Source organism: Cricetulus griseus, chromosome 8 (genome assembly GCF_003668045.3).
Source record: "Cricetulus griseus strain 17A/GY chromosome 8, alternate assembly CriGri-PICRH-1.0, whole genome shotgun sequence".
NCBI classification, from domain to species: Eukaryota; Metazoa; Chordata; class Mammalia; order Rodentia; family Cricetidae; genus Cricetulus; species Cricetulus griseus.
In genome coordinates this window covers 75,111,065-75,134,173 of record NC_048601.1, presented here as the reverse complement: position 1 = coordinate 75,134,173, position 23,109 = coordinate 75,111,065, and the positions used below count along the sequence as shown (strand labels likewise).

Genomic DNA, 23,109 nt, shown 5'->3' with positions numbered 1-23,109 from the left:
GGGGCTCTACAGGGGGGAAATGGGTTTTGGTGGAAGGTCTGCGTCTCCCCTTCTTAGTTCCATCTTGTCTGGCCATAGGACTCTGCTCTCCTGGACCAGTCAGCCAAGTACTATCACCTGACTCATGACGAGCTCATTGGCCTGCTCCTGCAGCGTGAGCGTGAGCTGAGCCAGAGAGACGAGCATGTGCAGGAGCTGGAGAGCTACATTGACCGGCTGCTGGTGAGGATCATGGAGACCTCGCCCACGCTGCTGCAGATCTCCCCGGCCCCCCACAAGTAACCCTTTGCTCCATCCCTGGCGGGCTGGTGAGGACCTGTGTAATGCCCTCCACTGACCACTCTCACTTGAGTTGGGCACAGCCTGCTCTCATGGTCACTCTGTGCTCCCCTCCCCATCCTGCCCCTACTAGGGTTGCTGGATGGGGCCCCTTTGAACTCCCCACTACAGCCCTGGGTCTTTCCTATCTGCTCATTTTACACTTGTAGCTTTGGGAGCCCCTTAGAGAATTGGAACAAGGATGTTAGCTGTCAAGATGAAGCAGGAGTGAGCTGTGGGTTCTGGAGTGAGCTGTGGTATCTAGGGCAACACTGGGATTGCCAGCACAGGTTTAATCACTCCATGAGGTTGGTCAGTTGTTTTTTCTTGGCCGACCCTTAATCTCCATGTCCCTCTAGCACCTGGAGGTTCTCCTTGAATTGACTGGGATTGAGATGGGGATCAGGCTGCTTGCTTGTCTGTGCACTGTAGACAACCAGGGCACCTACACCTCAGCCTTGTGCCTGTGCCCTAAGAGTAGGGAGCCTGTGTGTTTTAGTCTTGTTTCTCTTTCTGTCTGGGCTGTGTGTGGAGCATGTATACAGTGTGGTGGTGGTGGTGGTGGTGGTGGTGTGTGTGTGTGTGTGTGTGTGTGTGTGTGTGTGTGTGTGTGTCTTTGTGTTCTTCAGCTGCTTCCACCCCTCTTCAGACCCTCTCATTCCATGTCCCAGTGGTGATGGGTGGTGGGGCTGGGTGCAGGGAGAATAGAATGACTCTTTGCTCCCAAGCCTCTCCCTACCTCTCTAACATGAGAACCTCCAGGTTGGGACTTTGGGCTGCTCATGTTTTGGGGATCAGGCCTCCATGTCTGTTTTTACCACTTGTCCAGATGCCAAAACTGTGCTACTGTGGGGTCAGAACTTTTGGAAACCAATTAAAATGTGCCTTTGGTGGGTGAGGACAAGAGCCTCTGGATGTAGACCTCTCTCTGGCCCTGGTGTCCCCTCCCTCCTATTGAGCACATAAAAGTGGCTGTTAGGGTCCTGAAAGGGGAAGGTGGACCAGGCTTTTTGCTTCCCTGAGAAGCACCTCAGCTAAGGCTCTGACCAACCTGCTGCTACCCCTAAGTCTTCCTCCCACTTCCTGCTCCTCCCTTGACCCACATTTGAGCATCCTGTAAACCTGGGGCTACCCTGCACCATATTGTATCTGGCCTTGGGTCCCAGCTGTGCTGGACCAGTGGGCTTGTCTGGGAGTGGGAGGCTTCACTCTGCCTTAGGAGATACCTGTACTTAGGAAATGCCTGTGGCTCTCCAGCTGTTCTGTAAGCTGCTGTGCAGCCTCCTTGCTCACCAACCTCTTCCATGTTTCCTGGCTTGGCTGAAGTGCATTTTGAAGCCAAGTATCTACCCCGTGGCCCAGCTTCTAGTTTGCTTGTGAATACAGCAGGTCTCCCATGGCATCTGCAGGGGTCCTTGGTGGCTGTGCATTAGCAAAAAATATGTGTGAAGGAGGTGAGATGCTGAAAAAGATGCCTTTGGTCCAGTGGAAAGGCAACAACTGTCTCTTAATGGCAAGGTCATTAGTTCACTCAGAACACCTCAGGAGGGTATGCTCTGTGGATGATGTCAGTCTTCTGCCAGCATAAAGTAGATGAACCCCACAATGGGGTTTCCCACAGTGCAGTTATCAACTGTAGACCAACTCAGAAATGAGGAAAGTAGCCACCTGTTCCCAGATTCTTGACCACATTGGGGGGTGGGGGTCATTGGCCTCTTGAGGAAGTGAGTCCCTCTGCTAGGTAGTCCTCTGGGTTTTATTTGGTTCCAGCCCTGTTCTTCATCTTTCGCCCATCCCTGCTGTTTGGCCTCCCTATGTGGCCAGGGCAGGGGTGTCTTAGGAGAGGTTCTGAACTGAAGCCAGGGTTTTGCTTGTGTCTGCTCTATACCACACATTGCAGAGTGCAGCAGACAGAGTGCAGCAGTGAGCAGGCACAGTACTGCTCTGCCGTTTGTCTTCCTAGTTGAAACTCCTGTCTATAAAGAGCTTGTTCTTCATGTTTTGAGCACTTTATGAAGAATAAAAAGTCCGTGTACCACAGCTGGCCTGGTGTGTTCTTGCTTTGAAATGAGTGGGTGAAGGAGCCTGCCCGTGGGAGAGGCAGTGTGTGTCTTGGGTGACAATGCCACTGCCTTGAAATCATGGGCATTGCCGCCTCAGGTGCCCGGGTTCACTGGGCACTGATCAGAGGCATGAATTTAGCGAGTGCTGAGGGGGAATGGGCAAAATTTGTGATTTCTGTTCTGATGTCACTGAGTTTAGAAAGAGGAGATAAGATACAAACCAAAGATAAAAACTGTTCTTTGGTTATCCGTCATTTCTCCTCAGCTTTAGCATCATTTGGGAGTTCTGTCCCTTGTGGCTCAGCTATTAGTGACTGGATGAGCACTTGGACCCCCCAGTTGTCTCATGCAGTGTCCAGAAGGGCAGGAGGGTAACCCCGAGTTAACTCTGAACCCTATCTAGGGTTGGAAGCTTCCCTAGAATCAAGTAGTTATGTCCTGGGTGAGACCAGCGTCTCCCCACCGTCTATGCCCAGTCTGGCTCATCAACTAGATGACTGAGCTGGGACTGCAGTTGCCATTCCCTGCCATTCTGCAGGAGTGTGTGTTTATTACCCAGTGCGATCTGTAGTTCCCAGTGAATCCCCGTGGCTGGTTCTTGATAATTAGGCTTGGGAGGGAACTTCCTTGGGTCAAAAAAGTGCAGTCTCTCAGGATGCTTAACTCACCCAACACATCGAGTTCCTAGTGTGAGCCCTCCTATACCTTCACTGAAGATTTATCCAACCAAAAAAATCACCCCCTCTCACCATAGCGTAGAAAAGATATTTAAGCCCATAGTTGGTCTGCTAGCTGGCACCTATAATCCCTGGACTTGGGAGGCAGAGGAAGAAGAATCACAAGTTTGAGGCCAGCCTGTGCTACATAGTTCCAGGCTAGCCTGAGCTACATGTAACTAGGCAAAGGAGTGCCACGTGGTACAGAATCCTGAAGCGGATTTTGTGGATGTAGGGTGGGTGATGGAATCCTTGAATGCTTAGGCGGAGCCTAGAAAAAGAACCGCATCAAACCATGGTAAAAGTATGAGTAGAATACTCAAGAGTCATAGCAGCTTGAGCGGAGCTTGTTTAAGAGAGTGGCAGTGACAGAATGGCTGAAGGCAGGGATATGATACAAGAAACTGCGGAAAATCCCGCAGTGCGACTCCTTGCTGAAGGCCTTCTGAATTAACCCCACTCTTCCTGGAGTCCTTGCCTCTCTGATCCCGGGTCGGGCCCGCGTTTGTAGGAGGTTCCTGGTCTTAAGACTCAGGGCCGCGAGTACATCCGCACCTGCACACATTCCCAGCAATGCCGATGCCTGCTGCTTGGAGGCGGGAACCAAGACCAGGTATGCGTGGGTGCAGTTCTCTGCAGTCTGGGGTTGTCAGGCTCAGAACTGGGGGAAACTACACTTCCCACAAGGCTCTGCGCACCCTGCTCGCTGCGGTTGCTCACGGCCAATCGGGAGAGGCAACTGTGGCGGGGGCCGAGGAGGGACATTTTAAAAGGGCTGGAGATTGCGGGCGTCAGTGGCCATGGCGGATACAGCGACCACAGCCTCGGCGGCAGCGGCCAGTCCCGCAAACGCCTCCACCGATGCGCCCCCATTCCAGCTGGGCAAGCCCCGCTTTCAGCAGGTGAGACAAGGGCTGAGGCCCGCACGAGGGAGGGAGGCACAGGGGAGGGGACCGCGCCAGGGCTCCTGCAAAGTCACTTCAGCCCGAGGGTCTCTAACCCGCGGCCACCAGAGCCCACAGCTAGTGCGGGCACCTCAGCTGCAGCCGCTCTCTTCCCATTGGTCAATCGGATGGGCGAGGTCTCCCACCGTGGCTTTCTATTGGCGGGTGGCGCAGTCACTCCGCGGATGCCCGCGCCCTGCCGCCGCCCCCGTCCGCGTCGCGCGGTGATTGGCCACGCGGGTCCCGGGTCCCGGGTCCGAGCGGCTCGGAGGGGTCGCTCTGGCAAGTGCGCCTTAGGCGCAAAGTTCCAGCCCCGCGCTGCTTGGGTAAGGTGGTGTGGCTGGAACGCTTCTCAACTTCTCCCCGAGTGGGACTGACCTTCCTTGTGTGCTGCGGGACAGTCGCGGGGCACAACTCCCTGGCCACGCCTCACGGTCACGCTCCGGTTCCTCGACCTCCAGCAGGGTGCTACGTGAATCTTAGGATGGGACCGCATGCATGGGTGCAGCGACCCGATCCCCATCCCCGGGCCGGGGCTTCAGTGACAAGACCAGCCGGCCTGCTAGCGTGCTCTGCCGGGATGCGGCTGGGACGCGGGAGAGAGCCGGGTGCAGGGAAACGCTGTGTCATCCTCCAGGAGCCGCCGCGCTCCTCCAGAGAGTCCCAAGCGCGACCCAGTCCCGCACTCGTTGCTCTCAGGCGCTGCGCAGCGCTGGCCCCCGTTCACACTGCTCGGGCTCTTCGGGGTGCACCGTGACTGTGGTTAGCCTATCCCCCGGACACACAAACCCAGGAACCCGGCAGGGCATCCACTAACTCGGCCATGGAACCGGAGATCCAGGTCTGTGAGCCAGGGGCCTGGGAGCGCATTCCAACACCGCAGACCCTCTGGCTGCCTGCAGAGCAGAAGTGATCCTGGGCTTGCCAGGAGTGGGGGTAGCAGATGTGCCAGAGAGAACTTTGAAGGAAGAAAGGAAATGCTACCAAGGTGGATGCAGTGGCTTTTGGTGTGTGTGTGTGTGTGTGTGTGTGTGTGTGTGTGTGTGTGTGTGTGTGTGTGTGTGTAGGTGAGACTGGGTCCAAATTCAGCCCCCAACCTCACAGAGTTGAGCTTTCTGAAAATGTCCCTAGAGTTTTAAAATGGGACTTGATTTCTTTTAAAAATAGACTGTCTCAGCATGGAGGAATCTGGAGAGAATTAATGTCCCAGCTAGTGTAAAATGCCACCTATGGCGACTCGGTTAGGTGTGCCTGTGCCTGGCCTTGAGTGACTCTTCATTTCTCTCCACCCCTTATTCTGCTCATTCTTCAGCCAGGCAGGCGCCCCGCATTGGGAAACACTTGCTGCCTTTGGAACCACCACCCTGTGGTCCTATCAGAACACCAAACTCCCTCCTGCACCCCCAGTGGGAACCTCGCAGCTTATTCCCAGTGGCCCTTCAACTCTGAGAAAAGGGGTTGATCTTACCCAGGGCCAGATAGGCTTTAATAACATGCCCTGAGTAAGGGTTTCTTTCCCTGGTGTCTGGTATCTGGGTGGCACTTGAGACATCCGTTTACCCAACAGGCATTTACTGAGTACCTTTTATTGGCTTTCTGCACTGGGCTATTTGCTCTGATCACTGGTGGAGTGTGTTTGAAGAGGTGTAGTTCCTGCAGCTGTACATATCCGTTACCTCTAGCAGTGAAGTATGCCATTACCTCTGCGAGGTTCCCACCGCTGGCAGCATAGTGGCCTAATAAGAAAGGGTGCCCAGGAGATCTGATTCACCCATGCTGAGAACTTCTTCTTCTTCACACCTGCCCCTCCCTCTGCAAACAGCTCAGCCTGCCACCCAAGTGCCAGAGTCATAAACCTAGATTCTTCTCTATACTTCCTTGCTCTCTCAATCCAGCCAGAGGCTGTGATTGCTTCTCCCCAACAAGTCTCATAGCTACCCTCTCCAGGGCTAAGCCAGACCCCACCATCTTGGGCCAATATGGGGGCCTCTGACAGATCCCCCGGCTTCCTGTCCGGTTCTGGCTCTCTTCCAATTCTTCCCTTCTCTCTGAGGCAGAGTCCCAGCAGTGCAGGTCTGATCAGGTGATTCCCATACTCACAGCATCCTTAAATAGCCTGCAGTGGTTTTCTCTACTTTTGAGATACAGACCTCACATCTGAAGGCACCCAAAGTTCTGCAGGGCCCACTCCTTGACCTTTGACTCCCTACTTGCACCCTTCTTTCCGCCATACTGGTTTGTTTTCAACCCTTAGACCTATTCTATTCCCTCCCATGCCTGGGTCACCCATGGAACATCTCTCTTGTTCCCGCTCTCAACTCTTTCCCCCTCCTCCTCATTCCTACTTTATCAACAAAGTATCACCCCCGCCCCCAAGCCTCATTTGTTACCATGGCTTCTTTGTTACACTTGCTGTCTTCTTTGTTACCATGTTTTCCACTTTTGATCATATAATCCATGGTATCAGGGCTGTGTCATGTTGTGCTCCCCTTAGGTTATCACATTAGCATAATGTCTAGTGGCAGAAGGGTGTCACAGAGCTTTGTGAATGAATGAGGCTCTGCAATGGGGTTTGTGGAATTGAATGAAATCGACTTTTGAGTCTGTGATTGGTTAAATTTTACCTAAATTGTCCCTTAGGAATCTTGTAAAATGGCTACATGTTCCACTCTTTCAGGTAATTCTAAAGGCAGAGTAGTTTGTCATATATATTCTGAGTGAGCAAGGTCCTTCAGGGCCTGGTCTCTGAACTATGTGGCTGAGGATGACCTTGAAAATCTGGTCCTCCTGTCTCTACCTCCTTGCCTGGGCCCAGCCATCTTCATCTGGGTCCTGCATCCTGTTCTCAGTATTTGGCATACAGTAGGTATCTAATGACTGCTGAGAGTAGCCTGCACTGGCCTGGCAGGTGTCTGCTGACAGTGGTTCATAAACCATGGTATATTCCCAGCATGCTCAGATCCTCACCTTTCATGTTGTGTGGTCTGGTTCCTCCACCCTCCATCCCACCCCATCGTCGTCCTATTTACCATGTAGACAAGGATGTCACTGAAGTTCTGATCCTCTTGCCTCCACCTCTGTAGTATGGGGATAGCAAGCATTCAGCACCACACCTAGTTTTATGGGGTGCTGGGGGCCAAGCCCAAGGCCTTGTGCATGCTAGGCAAACATTCTAGCTGAGCTACAGCACTGGTCTGAGTGCTTTGGGTAGGACTGGGAACTGAGGCCTTCCTTTCTCTCTGGAAGCCCTTCCCTGCTCAGAGTTCTCTCTGTGAAGGAAGGTAGTGGGAGGGCAGCACTGAGCAGGATAAGATCGTAGACAAAGGGTGATAGATGGGTTTTGGCTATGGCTATATTTTGCTCCATAAGATGATGATGGTGGCCAAGTGCACCCTGTCCTGCATCCTGGCTTATGAAAACTTTGCGGCCCTTTGTGACATCTACAGTGTCTTCTAGTTTTCAGGTGAGAAGTTGCAGTTCACAGGTTCATTGACTTCCCGGGCAGCCTAGCTCCAGAGTCCAGGCTTGCTTATTTACTGTCAACCTTTTTCTTTTTCTTTGTCTCTGTGAATTAATGCTTTATGACCTTCTAAAGCAAACAAAAAGGAGATCCAATTAGTCAGGTCGGCACTTTGCATGGCTGCGATCCTGTGGGTAGGATGAAGGTACCTGTACCAGGGAGGTCTGCTCATGTCACTATTCCTTATTCTGCAGGTTTTCAACCACAAAACCAGAGCCTTTCATCTTCTAACTCCCGGCTACCCACTATGCAGCTTCAGCTTTGCCAGTTTAAGGCCAACCTGTTTCACCTGTGTTCTTCACGCTCACAGCCAACACATTGCTTTGAAGCAAACCTGAGCATCCTGTCTTTTCATTTACTAAGTAGTCAGTGGGTTGATCTAAAAACAGGTGTGTGTGTGTGTGTGTGTGTGTGTGTGTGTGTGTGTGTGTGTGTGTGTGTGCTGCATTTGTGTTCCCCTGTGTTTGGAGACCATAGGAAAACTTCAGTTGTAGTCTTCAGGTACCACACCCAGCTTGGTCTGTTTTACAAAATTAAAAAAAAAATGCTCTTAGATTTACAGAAATTAGAACAAAGAATTTCTGAATAGCTCTCACACAAGGTCCTTTAATATCTCAGAGAGCCAAAGTATATTTGTCAAACATAAGAAATCAAAATTGGTGGCTGGAGAGATGGTATAGCAGTTAAGAGTGTTTGCTGGTCTTGCAGAGGACCCAAGTTCAGTTCCCAACACCCATGTTAGGTGGTGGCACACATAACCTATAACTTCAGCCCCAGGGGATCTGTCACCCTTTTCTGGCTCCTGTGGGCACCCACACATGTGTGGCACACAACAAATTAAAATAAATAAATAGGTACGTGAGATGATGCATATTTTGAATCCCACCACTTGAGAGACAGGGGCAGGTGGATCTCTGAGTTTGTGGCCAGTCTGGTCTACAAAGAAAGTTCCAGGACAGTCAAGGCTACTATACAGAGAAACCCTGTCTTGAAACCATTTCCCACAAAAGTAAAATAAAAAAAAGCCGAATAAAGCTAAAACCCCAAAATCTATTTAACATATGAATAATAAAAAAATAAATAGATAAAAATCAACACATTCCAGGCTGAATTGTACTTTTTATTTTTTATGTTAATGTCTCTTTTGGTTCCTAGGGTTCCAGGTTGCTTTTGGGTTGCATGTCTTTTTAGTATCCTTTGGTCTGAGTTTCTCAGACTTTTCTTCAGTTTTTGGCCTTGACAGTGTTGGGAAGAATTGGTGGAATATTTTGTAGCATATCTTCAGTTTGGGTGTATCTAGTGCATTCCACATGGACAGACAGAGCTGCAGGCTTTGAGGGAAGCATGTTACAGAAGTGAGTGTCCTCCACATTGCAGCTTGTTACAGGGGTTTGAAAACAGGGCTGGAAAGGTGGGGCAGCCGTTAAGAGAGCATACAAATCTTGTCCAGAGGACCTGAGTTCAGGTTGCTCAGTGGTTACCAGCATCTGCGTCAGGGTACTCAGCTGCCTATAGCTGCAGCTCCAGGGGATATGATGCCATTCTCTCTTCTTGCCTCTAGAGTGACACCACACGCGCGCGCGCGCGCACACACACACACACACACACACACACACACACACGTACGTCCGTGCATACACACATACATAAAAATTAAAAATTTAAATCTTTAAAAAAATCAAATAAACCTAAACTGTCTCCTTCTATTGTGGTATCTCCATTCTTGTTATCTTCTATTCTTCCCTTGACTCAACCTTTCTGTTCTCTCATGTCCTCCTCACCCCTCAAGTGAGGAAACCTTGGAAATCTATGGGACCTCCTGTAGTAGTTCAGTACTTATCCCTAGCATAGGTCTGTACTTTGGGAGCCCATTCCACACAGAAGAATACTCCCTGAGCCAAGACACACAGGGGGTGGGCCTAGGCCCTATCCCAAAGGATACAATAGACTCTGATGACACCCTATGGAAGGCCTCACCATCCAGGGGGAGCAGAAAGGATATGTGATAGGTAGGGTTTTAGTTGGGGGGAGGTGGTAGGGTAGAATGGGAGGGAGAAGGGAACTGGGATTGTCATGTAAAACAATCTTGTTTCTAATTCAAATAAAAAAATCTACAAAAAAATATCAAATAAAATTAGTGTTAACGAGAATGCAACATTCCCCACACCACCTCAGTCTATCTCCACTCTTTATTTATTTTTTACTTTTTGAGACTGGGTTTCTCTGTGTAGTTCTGGTTGTTCTGGAATTTGCTTTGTAGACCAGACTGGTCTTAGAGATCCTCCTGCCTCTGGCTCCTCAGTGCTGGGATTAAAGGTATGTGCCACTGCCACCACCACTCAGCTTTTTTAGGACAGGGTTTCATGTAGCCCAGTCTGGCCTTGAACTTGCTATACGATCCTCCTGCCTTCATCCCTATGGCTGGGGTCACAGGCCTGTGCCATCATGGCACACTCATTATATTATTCTTTTTTCCAAAACTTTTATTATTATTTATTTGTGTGTATGTATGTCTGTGTGTATATTCACGTAAGTGTTGAGGTGTTCCTTGGAGCTGGAGTTACAGACAGTTGTGAACTGTCTGACATGGGTGCCGGGGACAGAACTCAGGTCCTTTGGAAGATCAGCAAAAGCATCTAACTGCTAAGCTACCTCTCCAGTCTCTCCTCATTTCTATTTTCTTTTCACTTTTAAAAGACTTATTTGCACTCGGGAGGCAGAGGCAGGCGGATGTCTGTGAGTTCGAGGCCAGCCTGGCCTCCAGAGCAAATGCCAGGATAGGCTCCAAAGCTACACAGAGAAACTCTGTCTCGACAAACCAAAAAAAAAAAAAAAAAAAAAGATTTATTTTATTTTATGTGTATGAGTGTACATAGACATACACTTGCATGTATGTCTATGCACCATGTGTGTGCCTAGTGCCCTTGGAGGTCAGAAGAGGTTGTCAGATCCCCTGGAAATGGAATTATGGATAGTTGTTAATCACCGTGTGGGTGCTGGAGATTAAACTTGGGTCTTCTGCGAGAGCAACAGTGCTTTAACCACTGAGCTATCTTTCCAGTCCTCATCATTTCTTAGTATCAAATAATGAGTCATGTCACATTTCCCTGATTGTTACTGCTTTTTGAAATTGTTAGTTTGAATCACACTCCCTATCAGTCCCACTGTTGCTAAAACAGCTTCCTTTGAGAGATGGGAGCAATGTCTACCTCTGCTCCTAAGGCCCCAAAAACAAACTGAGGTGTGAGTCCGCTGGAATTCACTCTGGGGAACCAATGAGTGTATGAGGCTTACTTACAGGGCACGGACGAGGGCAGGAGCATGGGCAGCCATGAAGCTGCCACATTGGAAGATCTGTACCCAGCATGGATGAGTGCCTCCCCCATGGCTGTGTAGGTGGGGCTCCCTCCCCTCATCTTTCCCCATCTATACCCCTAACCTGAGGCCACATGCAACTCGGATAGTGCTGCGTATGACTGACTAGGATGAGCAGTGACTGGATACACCAGAGAGTGTTCCAAGACCCTCCCAACCGTACCTTCTGTGAGGGGTTGTCCACACTCAAAGCTCTGCTGGGAAGCTCTTTTCACGTAGTCATAGTGATCTGATGAAGGTGTGGCAGCTTGACTTTGAGGAGAGTCCTGTGAACACCCACACACCAGTCTCCTGCGGTGACTTTGGAGACAGGGTCTGCCTGTGTAGCCCAGCTTGGCCTGGGACTTGCACCCCTTTCCCTTCAGCCTCAGAGGGGCGATTTTCATGTATAGTATGTGGTAACTTTTGTGTTCCTTCTGCCTATTGGTTGGCTTCCTTATTCCCCCTCATGTGTTGAAGAAATTGGAGTGTTTGTCTCGTGGAATTCCCCTCAAAGATGTGGCTAGTTATGTCTCTGTGGTGCTGTTTGGCCTGTGCCTTTGTCCTGTTTTTTGTTTTGTTTGTTGGTTTTGTTTTGTTTTGTTTTTCTGCCTTGTTTTTAAATACTCCCTCACATTGCTAGTGAAAAGAGGACAGCTCACCTCCCAGGAGCCTCTGAGACACAACTGTCTTTCTTCTCTCCTCCTCTTCTATTTTTAGTTTCTTTCTTTTTCTTCCATGTTTTAGAAACAGGGTTTCTCTGTGCAGCTTTGAAGCCTGTCCTGGAACTTGCTCTGTAGTCCAGTCTGGCCTGGAATTCACAGAGATCCGCCTGCCTCTGCCTCCCGAGTGCTGGGATTAAAGGCGTGTGCCGCCACCACCCAGCCTTATTTTCAGTTTCTTAAACAAAAAAAAAAAATAGTTTGAAGCTGGGCATAGTGGCGTATGCCTTTTATCTTAGCACTTGGGAGGCAGAGGCAGGCAAATCTCTGTGAGTTCAAGGCCAACCTGGTCTACAGAGTGAGTTGTTGGATGGCTACAGCCACATAGTGAGACCCTGTCTCTGAAGGGGGCATACACTGGGGGACTGGAGAGATGCCTCAGTGGTTAAGAGTGTGGACTGCTCTTGAAGACAGCCTGAGTTCTATTCCCAGCATCCATGTCAGGTGACTTAAAACAGCCTGTAGCTCCTGCTCCAGGGGATCTGACACCTCTGGCACCCTTTGGCACCTACATTCATGTGCACAGAAGAAACACAACTTACACATAACTAAATATAAAACCTTCACACACACACACACACACACACACACACACACACGCACGCACGCACGCACGCACGCACGCACGCACGCACGCACGCACGCATGTGTCTATATATACACATATGCATGTATCTTAGTCATACCCAGCCCCATTCCCCTCCCCCACCTTCATATTCTCTTTTTGTTTATTTTTAAAACAACTCTGATCTGTTTAGTGCTGCCAGCATGTGCATGGCTGTGGGCATTTCTCTGGGGGGACCGACCAGCAGCCACACCCTTAAAGGACATGACTCTCCATCCCCAACAGTCATTAGTTCCTTGTTAAGGCTGAGGCCTCATGAGCCCCTCCTCCATCCGTGTCAGGATGTTGACTGGCTTGATCTCGCACAGGTCCCCACAGGTGCTGTGTGTTCATGCGTGTGACAGCCATGTGTTCAGAAGACAGTATTCCACTCTGTTCCATCTGTGGAGTTACTACATTCTTCTCCAGCCTCCTTCCACAGTGTTCCCTCCTTTTCTTCAGCCCCCTCCCCGTTCTATTTGACAAGTTGGGGACCCAGAATAGGAAACAAGCACACAGGCCTCTTCCTGTTTGTCCCTCCGTCTATGCAGAGTCACGGGTGTTGGTTTGTTTACTTCTGCTGCACCCATGCCTTTTATTTGACTTGTCTTTTTTTGTGTGAATGGATGTTTTGCCTGCATGTATGTCTTTGCACCTTGTATCTCATGGAGGTCAGAAGAGAGCATCAGATACTTTGGGACTGGAGTTACAGACAATTGTGGTTTGCCATGTGAAGGTCTGGGAAATAAACCCAGGTCCTCTGGAAGAGCAGCCAGTGCTCTTAACCACTGAACCATCTCTCTAACTTGGTTTGTTTACTTCTTTAGTGTTCTTGCTCTTCAGGAATCTCACTTACCTGGTCAGGTACCTGGGGGCCAGAGCATATGCTGTGTGCTGGGCTGTGAAATGGGCCAGAGCTAACAGGCCCAGGTTGCCTGTGGGATTCAGAGAGACTGGGTGGCAAAGTACACCCCTCACATCAAAGTTGAGAGGTTGATGTGGGCTGAATCGTGTGGCTGAGAGCCTATTTCTCATAGAGTTTGCTTGGAATGAACTTCTAGAATCCTTTCATGAGCTGACTGTTGCCAAAAGTAGCTCGTGGGGGTTGTGCTGTGGAGGGGACTCAACAACTCCCAGAGCACTGGGTAGGTATCTTTTAAAAAATGTATCTTTCAATTATGTATGTGCATGTGCTTGCACGTGTGAGTGTGAGTTCCCCAAAGGGCCAGAAAAGGGCATCAGATTCCCTGGAGATGGAGTTACTGGTAGTTTTGAGCCACCCAGTGTGGGTGCCGGCAACTGAACTCAGGTTCTCTGCAAGAGCGGCATTCACTGAACCATCTCTCCAATTGATACCGGTGTCTGAAGCCCACCCTAACCAATGAAATCACCATCCTGGAGATGTGGCTCTGCTTGAGAAGTCCAAGGTTGTTCATGGTGCTGATGCAGTGCAGATGCCTGGGCTGCTCAGACGCAGCGAAAGACCAGCTGAATGCCCAGGAGCTTGATCCTGTGCAAGCCCTTCCTAAAGAAGGGTGGTTTAAAGGCTGTCACTGGGCCTAGCCAGTCTCTCAGGCCTTTCCTGGGCTGTACCTGGGAAGGGGGGCAGCTTGGGGTTGCAGGGGGCGGGCTGCTACCCACAGTGAGCTGACTCACCTCACTTGTGAAGAGAAAGGGAAGGAATAGGTTTCGTTGACTCATTCTTCCAGTAAAGAAAAAAAGGGAAAGAAAAAAAAATGTCCTGTGTGATGGAGCAGAGACCAGGCTGAATGGGGGTGGAGGAGGGGATGACTATACATTTGAAAGTACTGAGAAACTAAAATGATATCAGACTGAGAAAGTAAAAACTGCATTCTGTTTAACAGGCAGAGAGGGACAGATACAGGTAAATGGTTTTTCTGCAGGGAAACAATGTTTTGTGTTTGGTTGCTTGTTTGGGATATTTTGGACAGGGTTTCCCTGTGTATCCCTGGTTGTCCTGGAACTATCTCTGTACACCAGGCTAGCCTCAAACTCTGCCTGCCTTTGCTTCCTAAATGCTGGGATTAAATGCCTATGCTACAATCCCTGGCTAGAAACAACGTTTTTTTTTTTGACAGAACTCAAGAAACACTTGTCTATCAAGAACTGACACCAGCAACTAAGTACTGAACCTACTAAGGCCTGCTCCTCTGATTTTCATGTGAGGGACTATGGTTTGCATGTATGTATGTTTCTGCATGTATGTCTGTGTGCATACACATGAGTACATCTGCTTGTCTCTACAGATGTATTGTAGGTCTGAGGTTGATGTTAAGAATCATTCTCCATCGTTCTTCCGTCTTACTCTTTGAGCTAGGGTGACTCAATCAAACGCAGAGCTTGCCTGTATGGCTGGTCTTGCTAGCCAGCTTGCTCTGGAATCATCTTTCTCTGCTTCCAAGGCTGGAGTTACATATGGACCACCACACTTACCTACCTTCAGATCCATTTCCCAGTCCCTAAGAAACTCCATTCTCTGAGATCATGATGGCCCTGGCCAGAAGTTTGCTGTTTTAGTGCTGTCAGCAAGAAGGAAGCATGCAGAGCTGAAAAGGTGGCTCAGCAGTTAAGAGTGCTTACTGCTCTTGTGGAGGACCCAGCTTTAGTTCCCAACACTCACACGGCCCCTCACAACCAGGGCATCTGACGCCCTGTGGCCTTCTTGAGTATTTGCACACATGTAGCACTCATAAATTCATGCAAGCAGACACACACATAAATGAACACATACATATATGTATATTTACTTAAAAAAGAATGAAGCATGCACATTCTCCTTTTGTGTTGTTCATCCCATGGTAGATAAGCATTCTACCACTGAAGTCAGGTCCTCAGCTTAAACCTAATCTGATTTTTTTTTTTTTTATAGCACTGGGGATTGAATCCCGAGCCTTAGATCTGCTAGGCAAGTGCTCTACTGCTTAGCTACATCTCTAGTGCCCAGGTATACTTTGAATTGGCAGTTCCAAGCCACTTTGCTTCATAATCAACCCAAGCATTTAGTGTCAAGGAGTTTCTGGTTCCAATACTGAACACTGATCTTAACTATTTAGTCTCCATGGAAACAAGACCCTGTGTCCTGTCTGAGTCTGGACTTAGGTCAACTCTTGTCCTGGCAACCTGGCTTTACTGGGAGTGGTTGATGAGTGGCGTCATTTCTATCTTAGCACACCTTTAGCAGGCCTTCTGTGCTGAGTTTCTTGTCTTTTTCTGGCAGATGCCCTACAGTTCCCCTGCTGTATGGCCTCCTTGTTGCAGCAAGTCAGTAAGAGCCAGACTTGAGGGCAGTTGTCTGGAGGATCTCAGACTGTGTGCTTAGCGTCCCAACTCAGGGTTCCTTTTGTGAGTCTCCTGCCTATATTTCTAAGCACATTGGAAAGATCTGGAAAGGCCTTTACATATTTCAAATGTAATTGATAAATACAGAACCTTTATCTCCTCCGTGACGATAGCATGCTTCTTGCTTTCGTTACCCTGGTCAATAGCCTTAGACTGTAGTTAGAACACTATCATGGCATGAGTTTTCTTCCTCAATCTCTTGTGGTCAGTGAGCTTGGCTTCCCTCTAACTATTGGCACAGTGTGGAACACACAGTAGGTTCTCAGCAGATAGTTCAAAGTGGATGAGAATCTGGGCATCAATTTCTGATCACAGCCTTTACCCTGGGCTCAGTGTTACCTCTGGGCCCTAGCTCTTTGGAATGCCCCCTGCTTCACCCCAGGAAGAAACAGGAAGAGTTCTGGGTGTCTTCGGTGTGCTTTGTGGCATTTTCTTTGAGCACCGACCATGGTAGTTTTCACTCTTTGTTGGTTTATTTCTTTGCAGTCAGTTCTTGATGGCTCTGAGCAACTGCAAGGCATGTGCAGTGTACTTTTGCCCAGGCCTGGCTCAGCAGCCATTTGCAGTGGTCTGTAGAGCAAAATGCTTTATCTGGGTCTCGTGCCCCCCACCCCCGGCACACACACATAGTGGCTATAATAGAGAGGGACAGGGACCTTTGGAAGTTTGGGACAGGATCCAGACCCCAGGGTGACTCCGAAGGTGGAAGTGTCATCTGGGGTGTCTTCCAGAAGTCATGCCACTTGGCACATTTCCTTGTAGATTCTTACCTGTATCCCAGGCTCATTTGCGTCTCCCTTGACCTGCTACCCTTCATTTTGAAGCTGCACCCTGCCATTGTCCCTTCAGGAAGCCTCAAGACCGTTGGCTGCTAATCAGTCTACATTCGTTGCATGCCAGGTCTGTCTGGGAGTAGAAACCAGGAGCCATAGAGGACGAGGAGGGAACATTCAAGCGCCATCCCCAGTCTCCTAGAGCTTACCATCAAATGAACTTCTTACTTGGGCAGGAGAGATAGCTAGGTGGTTAGGAGCACTTACTGCTCTTGTCAAGGACTGGGGTTCAGTTTTCAGCACCACATGGTAGCTCACAACTGTCTGTAACTCAGTTCCAAGGACCTGATGCCCTCTTCCAGCCTTGGGCACCAGGTATGCACATGGTATATACCCAACACTCAGGCGAAGCACTCATACACATAAAATGAAATAAATAATTTTTTTTAAAAAGAAAAATATATTACTTAGCATACTGGCTTGCATTTATGAAAAATAGATTTTTTTTTTGAGGCAGGGTCTCACCATGTAGCCCTGGCTGGCCTAAAACTTCTTATGGAGACCTGGCTAACTTCAAACTGAAAGAGAAACTCAGTGCTGGATTAAAGATGTACACCACCACACCCAGCTCATCTGTAGAGTATTCAAGTCACCTTTCAGTTCTTGTCTCAGGAGAGCAAGGGATACTTGCAGTCACCATTGTCTAGAGGTGACTTGAAAGTCTGGAAACCCAGCAGAGCTACATGCTACTACTAAGGACATCTTTAATCTAGAAGAAAATCAAACAATAGCACCTGCTTGTCTGTTTTGTGGCTGCCTTGTACATTTAGGTATTTTCCCTTTATCTCATCTATTTGAGACTAGGTTACATTCATTCACCCCGTGTGCTCCAGTACAAGGACTCTATAACTCTCATATGGTCACTATGCTCAGGGAATTTAACACGGATACAGTATTTTTATTATTTTTTATGTATATGGGTGTTTCTCATGCGTGTATGTCTGCCCTGTTGGTTCCCTTGGAACTGGAGTTATGGATAGTTGTAAGCCACCATGTGTGTCCTGGGAACTGAATCCATGTCTTCTGCAAGAACAACAAGTGCTCTTAAACACTGAGGTATCTTTCCAGCCACTTCACCACCTTCTAGAACCACAAAATGTATTAGTTTCATCTTATCCCTTTCCTGTCCCAGCTCTGGAATCAGCCACTGCTTAGGGGTAACCCTGGTTCTTTTAGGGACTGGCTGTCATCTGGGCCTTTTGTTCATCTTTTCATATCCACGTGTCTTGGAGCTGTAGCTTAGTTGGTAGAGTACTTGCCTAGCATGTATGATGCTCTGGATTCAGTCCTTGGCATCACATAAAGAAATCCATCCTTTTTCTGTCTCCTTCTTTGTTACGCTGGGCTCTCACTGCTGGCATGCATTTGATGAAACTGTAATCATTTTTTTATACCATAATTGTTACTTGGACATACAAGTTGACATGGTTCACACTTATAAACCGTCAGTCCATTCATGAACTGTGCAGTGAGGACTCTCCTTGTGTTCTTAGGGATGAGCTTTTGCCAGGACAATATGAAAGCACATTGTGTATGTACGTCTGAAGTGGAGAGTAGTTCAGCTACGTGGGCTGTGGGAGGTTGGGAAAGAACATCTCTGCCTTAGGAAAGGTGCTGAGGCTTTTTTTTTTTTTTTTTTTTCGAGACAGGTTTCTCTGTTTAACTTTGGAGCCTATCCTGGCACTCACTCTGAAGACTAGGCTGGCCTCGAACTCACAGAGATCCGCCTGCCTCTGCCTCCTGAGTGCTGGGATTAAAGGCGTGCACCACGAACACCCGGCAGGTGCTGAGGCTTAATCTGGTCTCTGTTCTGTATAGGGGTGGGGATGGAAGTAGTCAGGAAGGAGCTTTCCTGTGCAGGCATGGCAGATGGGCAAGAAATGGAAGTAGCAAATAGGCTTGGAATGAGATCCTTGAGATCCCTCAGGGACCTTGCAGGGTCTTAACTGGGAAGGGCAAGGACTGGAGTTACTACAGGGTGTGCTGCCCTGGTAAGCACTGAGGGAATTAGTGGCAGTCAGGCCTCTCTTTCCTTCACTGTGCAGAGAGTGGGTATTTGGAGAGCTGTGGGACTCGGGGAGGACTTTGGGGCCAAGCCCAGAGTGCAGTGAGGCATGACCCCCCCCTTGCATCTTGCCCCTTCATCCTTGAGCCAACGCCTCTTTTCAGTTTGAACTCAGTCTTGCCCCATTGGCTTTGTCCTCAGGCAGAAGGACCAGCAGCCCTGTTGCTTGGTTCCCTTTTATTGTGCTTGAATGCCTGCAGCCTGCTTAGCACAAAGCCTGCCTTTTCCAGGGCCCCTGCTCCTAGGCAAGGCTGGCCCCTTTTTCTGCACTTCACTGTGGCAACAGGGCAGTGAGTTGGAGAAGGGTCTGGGCTGTGAGTTGGGTCTGGCATACTTGGGCTCTGCCTGTGGGGAGCTGTTCTCTGGAGGCAGAGTAGAACCTTGGAGAGGGGCCCTGTGAGGGACAGTCAAGCTCTCTCTCTGGAGTTCCTGAGCAGGGAAGGTGCCCATGTACCCAGGGGTGTTTGGGTACTTCAGAAGTGCCTACACTAGATCTCAGGACAGTCGGAGGGAGGGAACAACAAGGGGGACACCTGGAGGAAAGGTTGGAGAAGTCATGATATATATATGTATGTATTTTTTGTCATGATATATATATGTATGTATGTATGTATGTATGTATGTATGTATGTATGTATGTATTTTTTTAAAGATGTATATGTGTCTGTGTGTGTGTTTGAGCACATGTGAATACAGGTACCCACAGAGGCCAGAAGAGGACATTTGATTCCCTGGCGCTCAAGTTACAGCAGTTGTAAGCTACCTGATGTGGGTGCTGCAACAAAACTCAAGTCCTCTGAGGAGCAGCAGATGCTTTTAATGGCTGAGTCATCTCTTCAGCCCCAGTCATAATGGATCTTTTTTTTTTTTTTTTAGACTGGGTCTCTCTTCATAGCTCTGGCTGTCCTGAAATTAACTCTGTAGACCAGGCTGGCCTCAAACTCACAGAGGTCTGTCTGCCTCTGCCTCCTGAGTGCTGGAACTAAAGGAGTGTGCCGTCACACCTGGCATCATGATATCTCAATGGTCTCTCTGAGTTGATTTTAGGGAGCTCCCAGCCCTGGGATGAGGACTGAGCTCTCAGTGGACTCCATCACTCACATGGGAAATCCTGGGGACTGTGGGTGAGGGTATCAGTGTCCTGAACTTGGGTACAGCCTCTGACCTCCTCTCCCTCCTCCCCCAGACATCCTTCTACGGTCGATTCAGACACTTCTTGGACATCATCGACCCTCGAACACTCTTTGTCACTGAGGTGAGTCACATCCACGGCTCTCAATGGAGGGCCCCTGACCTTTAATATCTTGTCACTTTGGAATGTGTGGGTCGGGTCATCAGAAGGGATGAAGAGGTGAAGAGGGTAAGGAAGGTTTGAGTGAGAGGAAGGTTATACATTTCTGCATTTGTCTAGTTTGGTCAGTCAAGAGGGTGCTCCTATAAGTGCCGTGAGACTTCTCCCATGATCCCATTGGTGTTCTCTGTACTCTTTTGAGAGAAACAATATTTTTATTATTGAAAACACCAGTGATATCGTTACCAATTATGTACATTATATACTCAGCACAAAAGTTCAAACAGGGCCCAAAGTGGGGTTCAGAGATTTAGTGCTTGCCTACATGTGCAAGATCCTGGATTAGATCCCCAGCATGGCAGGGAGGGGGCATATCACATAGTCTAGATGTGGTTAGCAGAGCAAAAGGTTTGCACCTTTCATTATCCTCCTTGCTCAGTTCCCCTCTCTCCTAGGTAACCATAGTTCATGGCTTTTAATATCTGGTTTATTAAGGCATTATTTGCTGTTATAATTGTACAGTTCTATGAATTTTAACAAACATATGCAGCCACATATTCATGGCCAAGATCATGTGAGAGATGGCTCAGTTGGTAAATTGCTTGCCTCACAAGCACGAGGATCTAAGAACAGTCAACAGCACCCACATGGGGTGCTAGGCACACACTTCTAATCTCAGTGCTGGGGATGTAGAGCCAGGATCCCTGGGCCTCCCTGGAGGGCCAGTGTAACCCAATCAGTGAGCTCCAGGCCAATGGAAGATCCTGTTTTAAAGGAGGTAGATGGCAAGCCTCCATCTACCTCAAGGATGACACTTGAGGTTGTCCTCTGGCCTCCACATACAGACATGTACAAGCACGTATGCAACTGCGCACATGCATTAAGAAAAGAAAAAAGCCAGGTGCAGTAGGCTTCCTGTATAAGCTGGGGAGGTGGAGACAGGAGGATCACTGTGGTGTTCAACCAGTATGGTCACATGGATGAGCTCCAGGTTCAGTAAAATACCTGCCTCAAAAAAAATAAGGTGGAAGTCAATTGAGGAAGGTACCCAGTGTTAACTGACTTCTGGCCTCCACATGCACAGTGCACACACGAGCACACACAGTTGCACATGCGTATGTACACATGCATGTTTGTACAGGCGCACAGAGTGTAAGCATTTCCATCATCCTAACAGCTGACTTGTGCTTTGTTGGAGCCAATCCTCTCTGTCTCCAGCTGCCATCAGCTTCTCATCTGTTTTGCTGTTTCTAGACTGTAGTGTGTTAGTGGAGTTCCACAGCCACCTCTTCCCTCAACAGCATGCTTTGCCATTCACTGTGTTGCTGTGTCCGTCACTTGTCTCTTAGTGCTGAGAAGCACTCCATGGAAAAAGTGTTCACGAATTTGTTCGTCTATGGACTTGTAAATGGACATTGGGACCTTTCCCAGTGCTTGGCTATCATGAATAAAGTTGCTATGAACATCTTTTGTGTGGATGTATGCTTTCTTCTTTCTCTCTCTGTTTTGTTTCTGAGAGAGGGTCTCACTATGTAGCCCTGGCTGTGCTGTAACTTGCTTTGTAGACCAGGTTGGCCTTGGGGACAATATGGCTAGTGCAGAAAATGTATGTTTAACTTCTTGGGAAGCTATCACATTGCTTTTCAAAGTGGTTCTCCATGTGACATTCCTGTCAGCCATGTATGAGACTTCCAATGGCTCCACTTCCATGTGACATTTGCTATTATCACTTGATCTTATCCAGAAGACTGAGAAGCAGTCAGTATTATTATATTAAAAATGTAATTCTTTGCAGGGGCAGCTTAAGAAATGTTTCTTTCTCATATGAACTCATATGAGAAATGAGTGTGGAAATTCATATTTATATAAAGTAGCACACATTTATTAAACACATGCTGAACAAGACAGTTTGTGGTTTTATTTATTTTTATTATTTTTTATTTACATGCATCCATGAGTGTGTATATGTGTGTATTCCTGTGTGAGTATGTGCGTGTCATGTGTGTTCTGGTGCCTGTAGAGGCCAAAAGAGGGTGTCAGAGCCCTTGGAGCTGAATTTACAGGCAGTTGTGAGCTGCCAAATATAGGTGCTGGAAAATGAACTTTGGTCCTCTGGAAGCTTAACTGCTGAGCTATCTCTTATTTTTTATTTTGTATTACATTTATTTATTTATTTTAGGTGCAGGTAGGGCAAGGTGAGTGAGCTATGGCATGAGTGGTAGGAATTGGTACACTCCTACCACATGGGTCCCGGGAATCGAACTCAGTTCTTAGGCTTGATGGCAAGTGCCTTTACCCACTGAGCTATCTCACCCCTGCAGCTTAAATTGACACCTGTATCTTTGCAGTCCCATGTCATGATTCTATACCCATGTACCTCTGCCATGTTCATAGCAAATATGTTGGTCCTTCTCAAACATTTGTCATTTCTCTGTGGTGATTGTAAATGTTCCACATCCATTACCTCATCAGAATCACAAAAATCTGCCCCACTCGGGGCTGCTGTTATGCATCCCATGCTGCAGAGAGGAAAGTCAAGGCTCATAATGCATGAAGTGCTGCCCTGGGGCGAGATAAGAACAGGTACATTTGTTTGCAGACTTGTTCTCAATAAGTTTGCATTCCCATTTAGAAAATCTGAGTTTCAGCCGGGCAGTAGTAGCACACGCCTTTAATCCCAGCACTGGGGAGGCAGAGGCAGGTGGATCTCTGTGAGTTGCAGGACAGCCAAGAGCTGTTACACAGAGAAACTATCTGAAACAAACAAACAAACCCAAACAAAAACAAAAAACAAAACAAAACAAAAAAACCCTGAGTTTCGGGAACTCAGCTAAGACCACTCAGCCAGCAGCATACCTGAGCTCCACCCCCAAATGCCCTGTGCCCTGCAGTTCCTCACTGAGCCTGGGAGGCAGCCTCCTGACTGCTAGGGCTGTCCTGCACCTCTCTGCCTGGCAGTGGCTCACAGGCTCTGGGGTGAGGAGTGGACTTGCTCTCAAGCCATGTCTTCAGATACTGTCTTTGTTGCTGTCATTTGTTTGTGGGTTTGGTTTTTTGGAAGAGGGTCTTGCTGTATAGCTCTGCCTGGTATGGAACTCACTAGCCCAAGAGAAGCTTCAAACTCATAATCTTCCTGCCCAGGGCCAGCTTTTATATTTTGAAAGAACCCCAACACATTTGTATATCACCCAAAGGCATGGTGGGAGAAGTAAAGGCTTTCTGGCTACATGGGCACCCTAGGGTGCCTATGAAGTACCCTGATTATATAAAGTATGGGAATCACTTGATATGTGGTTTCCTATTATACCTCAGCAAGAAC

General features: G+C 48.4%; 2 protein-coding genes across 11 annotated transcripts in view; both read left to right on the top strand.

The window, feature by feature from the left end:
• Positions 1 to 2,358, top strand: part of Rab11fip5 (RAB11 family interacting protein 5) — a 40,071-nt gene extending 37,713 nt beyond the window's left edge. For all 5 annotated transcript variants that reach the window (XM_035448583.1, XM_027428742.2, XM_027428743.2 and 2 more), the window contains one exon: positions 79 to 2,358. In XM_035448583.1, the coding sequence (XP_035304474.1) occupies positions 79 to 282 (204 nt within the window). In that variant the 3' untranslated portion in view covers positions 283 to 2,358. The remainder of the gene's footprint in view (positions 1 to 78) is intronic.
• A 1,463-nt stretch (positions 2,359 to 3,821) lies between these two features.
• Positions 3,822 to 23,109, top strand: part of Sfxn5 (sideroflexin 5) — a 123,910-nt gene continuing 104,622 nt past the window's right edge. For 3 of the 6 annotated variants that reach the window (XM_035448587.1, XM_035448586.1, XM_035448585.1), the window contains exons 1-2: positions 3,828 to 3,999; positions 19,686 to 19,754. In XM_035448587.1, coding sequence (XP_035304478.1) covers positions 3,898 to 3,999; positions 19,686 to 19,754 — 171 coding nt within the window. In that variant the 5' untranslated portion in view covers positions 3,828 to 3,897. Of the gene's footprint in view, positions 4,000 to 4,280; positions 4,883 to 19,685; positions 19,755 to 23,109 lie in introns of those variants that run through there. The other 3 variants (XM_027428746.2, XM_035448588.1, XM_027428747.2) reach the window with 3 other exon arrangements.